Source organism: Oncorhynchus gorbuscha, linkage group LG01 (genome assembly GCF_021184085.1).
Source record: "Oncorhynchus gorbuscha isolate QuinsamMale2020 ecotype Even-year linkage group LG01, OgorEven_v1.0, whole genome shotgun sequence".
NCBI lineage: Eukaryota > Metazoa > Chordata > Actinopteri > Salmoniformes > Salmonidae > Oncorhynchus > Oncorhynchus gorbuscha.
In genome coordinates, this window is record NC_060173.1 from 50205446 (window position 1) to 50218319 (window position 12874).

At 42.8% G+C, this 12874-nt stretch overlaps 1 protein-coding gene across 1 annotated transcript in view; it reads left to right on the forward strand.

Annotated features, from left to right (window-relative positions):
- The first annotated feature begins 1639 nt into the window (after window positions 1–1639).
- The window catches only part of LOC124039132 (cadherin EGF LAG seven-pass G-type receptor 1-like), an 88092-nt gene continuing 76857 nt past the window's right edge, over window positions 1640–12874 (forward strand). The window contains 1 exon segment of the mRNA XM_046355020.1: window positions 1640–5273. Within this exon segment, the coding sequence (XP_046210976.1) occupies window positions 1754–5273 (3520 nt within the window). The 5' untranslated portion in view covers window positions 1640–1753.

Consider the following 12874-nt stretch of genomic DNA (forward strand, 5'->3'; position numbering starts at 1 on the left):
ATGCACCCCTGATCAAAGAGTCTGAGTCGGGAAGACAAGAAGATAAACGCCTTAAAGGATGCACCCCTGATCAAAGAGTCTGAGTTCGGGAAGACAAGAAGATAAACGCCTTAAAGGATGCACCCCTGATCAAAGAGTCTGAGTCGGGAAGACAAGAAGATAAACGCCTTAAAGGATGCACCCCTGATCAAAGAGTCTGAGTCGGGAAGACAAGAAGATAAACGCCTTAAAGGATGCACCCCTGATCAAAGAGTCTGAGTCGGGAAGACAAGAAGATAAACGCCTTAAAGGATGCACCCCTGATCAAAGAGTCTGAGTCGGGAAGACAAGAAGATAAACGCCTTAAAGGATGCACTCCTGATCAAAGAGTCTGAGTCGGGAAGACAAGAAGATAAACGCCTTAAAGGATGCACTCCTGATCAAAGAGTCTGAGTCGGGAAGACAAGAAGATAAACGCCTTAAAGGATGCACCCCTGATCAAAGAGTCTGAGTCGGGAAGACAAGAAGATAAACGCCTTAAAGGATGCACTCCTGATCAATTTATCCTGTTCAAAAAGATCATTGTAGGGCTACATTTGAATATTTTCTGTACATGTACATTGATTCAACTAGCCTTCCTGCTCCCTCTTGTGCCCATACCACACACTAGTGTCATGTATACGGGTACAACTCGTCGTTGATGATCAAGGATTTTAGAAAAGGAGATATATAAATACGATGCAAGAAACCAATCTGATGTATATAATAGAATGGCACTGTACCTTTTACATTTTGTTTGTTGCCATCTTGCTGCTCTTTGTGATGATTTAAAATGTTGAAATAAACATTCTTCATTGAAGTTATTGCAATGCCGAGTCTTGTAAATGTACTACTGGTCTGGTAAAACGGCCAGAGAGTTGACCTGTCTGCTCACTGCTATCAGAGAAGGTATAGTCCACTATTGTCTCGCCACCCAGAAGTTTGACCTCAACTGAAGAGCATCTCCTGCCAACAGACATACACACACAGTCCAGGAGATTTTCTCCTGCTCTCATAATAAGGTATTATACACTTGTACATCTTACCAAATACTTGGTATAAGTTTATTGAAAAAATGTTAATTCAGGTGCTCATGTCAAATGTGAGATATATTAAAGTATCCTTGTGTATGTGGTAGAGCATCTGATGGTAAATATGTGTGATCTATCTACTAGTCTGCACCAAGAATGATCAAATGTATAAAGTTATATCAAATGATAATGTCTAAAGTTAGATCGTTTGGAGTGGATAGATACTTAGGCCACAGGATTATAGATATTTCCTATAGTTAAGTTTGTCCACTAGGTGTCAGCATTTAATGAAGTTGAAATTTTCTGAGGATTTTGTGGGGATTTTGATACAATGAGGACAAGCTTTAAATGTTCATGTAATTGGCAAACCTAAGTCTGAGTCGCCCCAAAAACAATAGACTTGCGCAAATAAGGGGTTTTTGGAGATTTTTTGCAGAATCACTTCATGGTACATTGTGGTCAGCTACTGAGATTTGGGGAATCTGCCTTTGACTGACAAACAATCCCCTGGGAGAAGGGTTGCTATCTGAGGAAGGGCAGTGAAAGAGCGAGACCACTTTGAACTATTTCATGTGCACGCTGTACTGCACTCCGCAACATTTGAACTAGTCATGGAACGGGACAGGACAGCGAGCACCCGGGAAAAACTTCAGTGGACTTTATAGGTGTTCTTGACCGATGATTTTTTTTATGCGTTTTAAACCATGGAATTACAAATGATTTGGCTATGGATATGTTTTCTATCACACATTCCAGTGTTTGCATTTTTTGATGTACACGTTTCTGATCATTTTCAGCCTGGAGTAGTGCTCGGAAATGTCTCTCTTGGACGGGGTTGGATCTATCAAATAGACAGGACTTTAACTCCTAAATACGTGAGGCACATTTTCAATATTGAAAGACAACATGGAATTGTATATTTCTCAGGAAAAGTGAATTGTGCGAAGTTGCCGGAGAACCCAGCGCCGCTTTACATTCAGATCCAATCAATTACCTCGGAAAACTTTATTTTAATTAACTTCAATACTTTTGTGCATGGGCAAAATTGTTTAATTAAATATAGGAGTAAGAGCGCCGAAGGTAAGCCCGAGATTTACATGAACGTTCTCTCAAAAGTGGCGACTTCGCCATGCGTCTCTACCAGTATTTTGCTTTTGAACATTTATGAACATTTACCACTATTTACTCGACAACCTCACTCGTATCGTTTATCATGTACGGGAGGGAACTGGAAAGCCGTGTTTGATAACGGGAGTTTTTCTCCAAACTGTCTGCAATACAATGAGCGGAACGAGTTGGATTTACTCTGCAGGGTGCAAAATTTATGGAATTACACCACTGTCCGTGTAAAATTGCGATTTAATTCTCTACGTAGTCATGCCATGTTTACAGACAGGGATTTGGGGAGACTGGATTCATTGACCAAACGCAAAAAGAGAAATGTGAATACCGCTCCACAGTTTCAACTGCCCAACTATCAGGTGTCTGTCCCGGAGAACGAACCCGCGGGAACTCGCGTAATTACGCTCAAAGCACTGGATACCGACAATGGAGATGCTGGTGAGGTTGAATATGATATGGAAGCGCTGTTCGATAGCAGATCCAATAATTATTTCCAAATCAACTTGCAGACCGGCAGCATCACAACTTTACAGCCTTTAGACAGGGAGGTCAAGGATACACATGTATTCAAAGTTATTGCTACAGACAATGGCATCCCTAAAAGGTCGGCCACTGCTTACCTCACCGTCACTATTAGTGACACTAATGATCATGGGCCTGTGTTTGAGCAGACAGAGTACAGGGTCAGCATTAGGGAGAACGTCGAGGTAGGCTTTGAAGTGTTGACTATAAGGGCCACAGATGGGGATGCCCCATCAAATGCCAACATGATCTATAAGATTGTGAATGAGGAAGAAGATAATGCTGGTTTTGAAATCGACCCTAGAAATGGATTAGTCAAGATTAGGGTTCGGCCTGACAGAGAAACTTTGACCCAGTATCTGCTGATAGTGGAGGCCAATGACCAGGGTAAAGACCCAGGTCCCCGCAGTGCCACGGCTACAGTGTATATCTCTGTGGAGGATGAGAACGATAACTACCCCCAGTTCAGTGAGAAAAGGTATGTAGTCCAGGTGCTTGAGAGCGTGGCAGTGAACACCAAAGTGGCCCAGGTGAAGGCAACAGACAAAGACGAGGGCAACAATGCAAAAGTCCACTACAGCATCGTCAGTGGCAACGTGAAGGGCCAGTTCTACATCCATTCCCCTACAGGTGACATTGAAATAATCAACCCTCTAGATTATGAGATCATCAGGGAATACAATCTGAGAATAAAGGCACAGGATGGGGGAAGGCCACCTCTGATTAATGGCACAGGGATAGTTGTAGTGCAAGTTGTGGATGTCAACGATAACGCCCCTATGTTTGTTAGCACACCCTTTCAAGCCACAGTATTGGAAAATGTGGCTATTGGTTATTCTGTGATCCATATTCAGGCTATTGATGCAGACTCCGGTGACAACTCTCATTTGGAGTACAGACTAACAGACATGGCTCCAGGCTTTCCCTTCATCATCAACAACAACACAGGGTGGATTACAGTCAGTGTAGAGCTGGACAGGGAGACCACTGACTTTTACACTTTTGGCGTAGAAGCAGTGGATCATGGGGTTCCTGCCATGTCTTCCTCGGCCAGTGTCAGCGTGACGGTGCTTGACGTGAATGACAATGTCCCCACTTTCACTCAGAGAATGTACAGCCTTAAAATTAATGAGGATGCTGTGGTGGGTACCAGTGTACTAGCACTCTCTGCCATAGATCGGGACGCCAACAGTGTGGTAACATACCAGATCTCCAGCGGCAATACGCGGAACAGGTTCGCCATCACCAGTCAGACTGCTGGGGGAGTTATCACCCTGGCACTGCTGCTGGACTACAAACAGGAGCGCCAGTATGTCCTGACGGTGACCGCCTCAGATGGCACACGCTACGACACAGCGCAGGTCTTTATCAACGTCACCGATGCCAACACCCACCGGCCCGTGTTCCAGAGTGCCAACTACCAGGTGATGATCAGTGAGGACCAACCGGTGGGCTCCACCGTGGTGGTAATCAGTGCCACAGATGAGGACACAGGAGAGAACGCCCGCATCAGCTACGTCATGGAGGATAACGTGCCACAGTTCAAGATCAACCCTGACACAGGTGGCATAACCACGCAGATAGAAATCGACTATGAGGATCAGGCCTCCTACACGCTGGCTATCATTGCCTGCGACAACGGCATCCCTCAGAAATCTGACACCACATATGTGGAGATCATCATCCTGGATGCTAACGATAATGTGCCACACTTCCTCAGGGACATATACCAGGGGACCGTGTTTGAGGACGCAGCTGTGTACACCAGCGTCCTCCAGATTTCTGCCTCTGACAGGGACTCCGGGTCTAATGGGAGGCTAAGTTACACCTTTCAGGGTGGGGATGATGGAGAGGGGGACTTCATCATTGAGCCGTACTCTGGCATCATTAGAACAGCCAGGAAACTGGACAGGGAGAATGTGCCTGTGTACAACCTGAAGGCCTTTGCTGTGGATAAGGGGGTTCCGCCTCTTAAGTCAGCCGTGGACGTCCATGTGTCCATCCTGGACATCAACGACAATGCTCCTGTGTTTGAAAAGGACGAACTGTACGTCTGTGTGGTGGAGAACAGTCCTGTGGGTTCTGTCGTAGCCCGCATCACCGCTACAGATCCCGACGAGGGAACAAACGCGCAGATCCTGTTCCAAATAGTGGAAGGAAACGTCCCAGAGGTCTTCCAATTAGACATCTTCAATGGGGATCTTATCGCCCTTACTGATTTAGACTACGAGTCGAAGATGGAGTACACAATCGTTGTCCAGGCAACCTCTGCACCATTAGTCAGCCGCGCCATCGTGCACATCCGCCTGCTGGATGTCAATGACAATTCCCCTGTCCTACGTGACTTTGAGATCATCTTCAACAACTACATCACCAACAGGTCCAACAGCTTTCCGGCTGGGGTGATCGGGAAGGTTCCAGCCCAGGACCCAGACGTGTCAGATAAACTCCACTACAGTTTTGTGGAAGGTAACGAGCTGAGTCTACTCATCCTGAGCCAGGACACAGGGGACTTAAGGCTGAGCAGAGACCTGGACAACAACCGGCCCCTTGAGGCCACCATGAAGATATCAGTCACAGGTAATGAAACTGTGTTCATTTGAATGCAATAGCCTTTCATATGCACCTCCATATGCATGGCAGATATTTTTATATTTAGTTTGTCCTTTCCACCTCCTCTCTTCATTCTTCTATGCGTTTGATGTGGTTCCTGTTGTCTTGCAATGAGACCTCTACTAATTGTGCTAGTTGTAAATCAGTTTTATTGCTGGTACTTGCATCTGCTTAGAAAAGGGAGTCTGTTGCATGTTTATTACGGTAAGACTGGTGTTTGCGCCTAAATCACCACATTGCCCATTACTGGCTGGCTGTCTACTAAAAGATCCACAAAATGTTATCCGACAGCATTGTTGCCATGACAACTCGCCCCTTTGTTCCCATTGGTGTGATTTGCACCCCTACTCTTTGTAACCCCTCTGTCCACAAAAAGGAGTCACGGCAGCATACTCAAGATGAGACCAGGCTTAGCTGGATTCTGTCTGTCTTCTCGTTCAACTTTTAACCACATGGTTTGACTTGAGGTTTTCACCATCAGTGCTCTGTGCTGTGCTTGTAGCAAAAATACAACGGCATTGCATGAAGTTGTCCAAAGACCATCCTCAGGCGCTGTGCTCTTTGATCTCATGCTATTTCATATCTTGTGACAGTAGTTACCATGTTATTGTTTGCGTGGCTTCTAGAGAAATAGTTTTCCTGAAGCAGTTGACACTAGTTTTTGTTATTCATTCGTTAATTTATTGTCAATTTTGGCAACTTGTTTATTGTTTTCCCAGAGAGCCCCATGCTATTTATTACTTGAGCGTGTTGTATTGGTACATTTGCAATCTGAAGAACTAAGATGGGACTCTTTCAAAGTTGAGGCACCTGTTACCAGTAGCAGTGCATGTGTAACATCACTGGGGAAGCCAAGCCTATGTGTTGTGATAATTTGTTGTTCGCTCTTTAACCTGTTAATTCATATGCCTTGCAACCTTTTATATACAGTATAGGCCTAAAGGCCGAGTTACCACCAGTCGCAAAGTAAACAGGAGCTGTCTCCACTATTCCAGCCCCATTTCAACATTTTAAATTCATGAAATCACCTCTGCTTGGTCTAATACAGTAACAACTAAAAGATACCAACAACTATTTAGTCATATCAACACAAGCTAAATATGATGTGGCTGTCCGTGGTTCTGATTTCTGTGTGTGTGTGTGTGTGTGTGTGTGTGTGTGTGTGTGTGTGTGTGTGTGTGTGTGTGTGTGTGTGTGTGTGTGTGTGTGTGTGTGTGTGTGTGTGTGTGTGTGTGTGTGTGTGTGTGTGTGTGTGTGTGTGTGTGTGTGTGTCTGCGTTTGTGCGCGCGCGCGTGCGTTTGTGCAAGAAGAAAAACATGTTGATTCACTCTACTTGTAGAGAAATGGCAATTGACATCCTCCTCTCTTTCATGTTCTGGTCTATCACTCTATCATATAATACACGCTTTTATTTTTTGTTGTCCTAGGCTACCTGGATAAAATTCTTACTCGCTAGCCAAACTTCCATTCATGGGCAACGTTAGCTAATTAACATTAGCCTTCTACATCTGGCTACATATTGAACTTCAATCCTCTCAGGCCAGGGGCACAATAATGTATTGATTAATGGTTGGATCAGAATCATCATTATAGTATTTGGCCAGTACGGAGAATTAAGTAAAACCACATGTCCAAATCCCTATCTCCATCCATGGCTAATTTAGGAAAGGGCCCATTTTAGCTAGATGGCTAACCACTAGAGGACAACAGCACAACAAGATGCAACAATTTCAGTTTTTCTGTCAATTACTTATGCTGTCAATGGGATTTGATAGGAGTGATGCCAAATCCAAGCTGGCTTCCCTCGACACTTTTCTTTCATGAGCCAGGACCATTCACAGTTGAGCTCTCTCAGTTTAGGTCAATGCTGATTGGAATTTTTTAATACTTTTTTTTTGTCAAGGGAGGCCAGATGCTCGCCATCTTCCCTCGCCTTTAATGCTACTGGCGGTAACAATGTCATACTCGTTTGGACCATACAGCATCAGATAGATGGCCTACACGTAGAGAGACATAGGGGCGGTGTTTGGCTCACTCTGAGGCTTTCTCCTGTGAGATACATTCCAGCTTCTTGTGAATTGAAGGACAATTCTGAAACACAGAGAGACGGAAGATAAATAATTGTATGTTTTCATATATCATTTAAAAAAAATGTTTGGTGTAGCCTGGCTTCCCTTGGCTTCCATGAATATGTAACGGATGTGAAAAGCTAGCTTAGTTAGCGGTGGTGCGCGCTAAATAGTGTTTCAATCGGTGACGTCACTTGCTCTGAGACCTTGAAGTAGTGGTTCCCCTTGCTCTGCAAGGGCCGCGGCTTTTGTAGAGCGATGGGTAACGATGCTTCGTGGGTGACCGTTGTTGATGTGTGCAGAGGGTCCCAGGTTCACGCCCGGGTATGGGCGAGGGGACGGTCTAAAGTTGTACTGTTACAAATACACATGACTGCTTGTACCACAATTCTGTTTTAAAAAGCAAACCTAAAAGTTAATTAAACTATTTTATGATAAAGACAGGCGTTGAAGCACATTAGAGTGACTACCCCTAAAAAACATTGAATGGGGTTCTGCTGTTTCATCGCCCCCAACGCGTTTAAAGGATCACAGACGTTTTAGACTGAAAAGCCCTATACGGACTGACCATGCAATGCATGATTTCAGCAGGATGCACAGCCAACTGGTTTGCATGCCCTGCCGAATGACTATGTGGTTGGAGTTCGTTGGTGAATATACCGGTAGCTAGGTCATAGACTGCTGGTTATGTATCAGGTTATTTATATTTTGATCATCGTTATCGCTAGCATAGTAGATGCTAGTTACCCTAACTAGCTAATTGGCTGGCTAACATTAGCCTACCTCAATACAACTTAGTCTAAGAAACACGAGAACATTTCAGAAGTACGCAAATCATTTATAGGAAAAACTTTTTTTAATTGGGATGTCGCCAGATTAACTGTAGATGCAGTGTAACTTTAGCCAGGTAACTAAGATTGAAGGGACCACCATATTTTAGTTAGCTAACATTAGCATTGCTAGCTATTTTTTACTCACATTGCTAGTAACAGTAATTGCTAGCTCTCTTAAGTCAATTGACAACATCATAATACGTGACTCGTTTCAGGAAACCAGGTGTAAACGTCACAATTTCACAGGAGAGCCAATTGAATTTAAACGTTTTTTTTAGCAAAATGTGCTTTATGGCAGAAATGAACTTTATATGCCTTAATAACAAACTTGTATGCCATCTGTAAATATGAATCAAATTGTTCAATTATGAGCCTAATTGGTTTAACCACAGAAAAATAAAGGATCCTTACCTCTAGCCATGATTGGCTGAGATAATGGAAGGGCTGGACATGCCGAGCGATGAGTTCTGATTTTTCTGCCATGTAGCACGCTTCTGTCTATAACATGGGCTGGTCAGTATGTGTAGGTATTCCTTTATAACGCTGCTTTTTTGAAAGATATTACGTAGTAGAACTGCAAAAGTGTTGCTCTCCACTTTCTGGAGGGCCAAGTTTTGAAATCAGTGGAATGCCCGGTGGAATTAGAGTATGATAGCAAAATGCTGGCGTTTGATGGCAAATATGCAAAGGGATCGAAAAGAGAACACACAGAAGGCTGTTGTATAAAACACCTATCTCCGGATTACATCTTCAAACTAAGGGCAACCATGGGATCCGTGACAGAGAGGGAGAAGCGTCCATCCATGTATACGGGTAAGATAATCTAGCTAGCTACCTTTTCAGATATTATACGTTTCTAATTTAGTCAGAAAGTAGTTTTCATTTCACGTTAAAGCATACTTTTAGCTAGCTAGCTAACGTTAGCTGGCTGACTCGTCAACTAACGTTACGTTTATGATCTGGATAGTAATATAATTCATATTTGAGCCATTTGCATTACTAGTTATAGCCTAATGTTAAGTAGATAGCTAACATGTAACTTGTTTGGTTAGCTACCTGCAGATTCATGCAGGGTAGTAACGTTATGAGTTCGGATAATTGTTGAGCTAGCTAGCTATGTGTCTAGACTCCACTATGCAAGTAAACTTTTCACTACACCTTCTGTATCCTGTGCTTTTGACAAATAAACTTTGATTTCATTTGATATAGTGTGTGTTTACCAGAAAAGATCATGTGAAGAACATGCACTAAAGTCAAATTAGGATATAATGTTAGGCCAACGAGACAGAGTCCAAGTTCTAAAATTCTCCGGTGATTTCATCACACTCACAACCGTGAGCTATTTTCTGTAATTGGCTCACCATTATCTTTTTAATAATGATCTAGTTGTGAGTTTATTTTCCAGTAATAATGAAAACAAATGAGGTAAAGTGAATTTGTTGTCAGCTATATTATGATATTATACACTAGCTAGCCAGCCAACTTAACATTAGCTTGCTAACAAGCTAGAAACTAACCGAAATATTGTTTAGAAAGTTGCTTTTAGTTGCCTGGTTTACTAGATTTACATATCATTTTATTTTTAAACAGGTGGTTTGATTGGTGTTAAAATACACTAGTTATGCTATTTTGGACTACCGGGCTTCTGATGTCATGCAGCCGGTCATTATTGTGTTTAAACTTTTTCATAACGACAACGACAAGTTTGACGTCAGACGACAATAGAATGTTCATGATATCACTGCAACAACTGTCGATAGACATAGTATAAACCACCTTTCAGTCTTGAAATCGCCTCATGTAAATATTTAAAGAGATGGGTGGGGCTAAGGCGTAAGAAGGTGTGAACGATGCTGAATGGGTGTAGAAAAATGAAAGCTCTCTAGGTTTCTAGGTTTACCAAAACATTCAAGGGAAATTTTCTTAAACGTGAGGTTACAAGTTTATCCATTTTCAAAGCAGAATTACTTTCCCATTGTTCCTCAACTGTAGTGTATGATATACCATTTTCTAGCTCGGAGTTTCTACTTTTATCCAATGTAAAAAACACAATTTCAAGTTTTGCTACATAAGATCGAGCCGGTCGGTCATATATGGCAAAGTTGTTTCCTACTAATTATTTGCCAACTTTAGCATGTCAACATATTACCATGCCACTCTAAATTAGTGTCATTTAGACAACAGTCACATTAGCCTCTGAAGTGCAACCCATGTTTAGGGCACACATAAATATTGGATGCAACTATGGTGGTACCATCTAACTTCTGTATGTACTAACTAGCAGTAACAAACCAACCCAGGGCCATAGCAAAACATATGACAGTTGGTTGCATACTGTAACAGTGTCACCGGCCTTAATCTAATCTGGGTACCAGACTGATCCCCTGGTCATGAACAGATGCCGGGACCTTCCAGAAGGAGCAAAGGTGGGTATCATATAGTGCTGAGCGATTAGTTCTTTTTGAGGTCATTTCGGTTTGATTATAAATAAAAATGATTTATCATGAACTGTTGACATGAAATGCACTATGCATTATGTGGGTTGAAAGCTGTAACAACACAGAATAAAACAATGAATAAATGTCCCATGATGGTAGTGACTGCCCATTACTGCAAATCACTTATTAACCATAATTTATTCATATTGCACATTACTTAAATATTTGTTTAATTTGATGACTTTATTGTTTCATTCCAAGTCATCATATCATCTCTATAGAGCTGCTCCCTATGCCATCTGACAAAATCACAATTTTAGTAGCTCTTCAATGTAAATAAGGCATACTTCTATGACTGCTGAAAACCAACTATCAATCACTTGGATCATGTGTGTCAGGTAGACATACTTTGCGAATAGAACTGCTTTCCATCCCTCTTGATTGCACATTCTCTGTTCTGTCAATTTCTGTGGGTCTCAGTGCTCCACACAGGCCAGTCAAGTAGGTGGGCACGCAATAGATTATCGTCATTGTAGTTAATTACCACGTTTTCTGCACTAAACTATGTAGAATATTGGCCTGTTGAAAACTACAACTCCGTGAATTGCTCAGCACTAGTATCATAACATGTCCAGCAATGTGATTCAAATGGTTTAGCAATCTCCAAAAATTATTTTATTCACTGTTCACTTGCTATTTTCACAGCTTGTCAAACGTTTAAAAAAAACTGTGTCATGTGACACAAGTATCCTTCTGACACCTCCTCCGTTGTTGCCAGAGTCTCCCCCGATTACTATGAAAAGGACACGCCATCATGAAGGCTCTGATAGTAACCCGAGTTACTGCCCTGATGACACAGATAGCTTCATCAACGACGACAGGTAATGTGTGTTATGTGAAAAGTACTATTAAACAAATATCTAGCTTGATAAACTAGTAAGCTAATTCCCCAGCCAAACAAATACAGCTAGTTTTCATTTTGGTTGTGAAGTGCATGAGCAAAAAGCTTTGTCATTTCTTTAGAACAAAATGCAATTCGCCACTTGGCAGTCAATTATATCACCCTGTCACAGGCTCTCTCAGTCAACACCACCTCATAAGATTGCCTGCTGCAGTTGTTCGAGAGCTATCTAGTTTGCAGCCAAAAATGCAGCATCGAAAAGTCCAGCAAGTGGGCTGTCATCAGCATCATGCAGACATGACCTCGCTGTGAGCATTCCTATGAATGTTGGCAAGTATCCGACCAGCAACATTCAGCTGTCAGCAGCAACATGCAGACATGACCTCGCTGTGAGCATTCCTATGAATGTTGGCAAGTATCCGGCCAGCAACATTCAGCTGTCAGCAGCAACATGCAGACATGACCTCGCTGTGAGCATTCCTATGAATGTTGGCCTATGAATGTTGGCAAGTATCCGGCCAGCAACATTCAGCTGTCAGCAGCAACATGCAGACATGACCTCGCTGTGAGCATTCCTATGAATGTTGGCAAGTATCCGGCCAGCAACATTCAGCTGTCAGCAGCAACATGCAGACATGACCTCGCTGTGAGCATTCCTATGAATGTTGGCAAGTATCCGGCCAGCAACATTCAGCTGTCAGCAGCAACATGCAGACATGACCTCGCTGTGAGCATTCCTATGAATGTTGGCAAGTATCCGGCCAGCAACATTCAGCTGTCAGCAGCAACAGCTTTCACAGGCTCATCATTTGTACAAATACAGAAGGTAACCCACTTCATTACATTGATACGTTTGATAACCCAATTGTGAAACATAATTTATTGAAACTGACATTATTTGTTGCTTATTTTCTACTTAGATGCATATAATGTCCAGAGCATAACCGAGTGGAACCAACTTGATTGCTGTGTTCACCCTTCTATTTCACTTTACATTTTATGATAACTGAAGTGAAATAGAAAGGTGTGTGTGTGTGTGTGTGTGTGTGTGTGTGTGTGTGTGTGTGTGTGTGTGTGTGTGTGTGTGTGTGTGTGTGTGTGTGTGTGTGTGTGTGTGTGTGTGTGTGTGTGTGTGTGTGTGTGTGTGTGTGTGTGTGTGTGTGTGTGTGTGTGTGTGTGTGTGACCGAACAGTATCTTTGATGAGGGGCCAGGGCCTGATCTAAGCTGCCATGCCCATCAATGGGGTGCTGGCAAAGACCTCACCCCAGCCTCACATCTTGCCTGCTCACCAACGGGCGTCGATATGGAGAACAGACTTCAACGTAG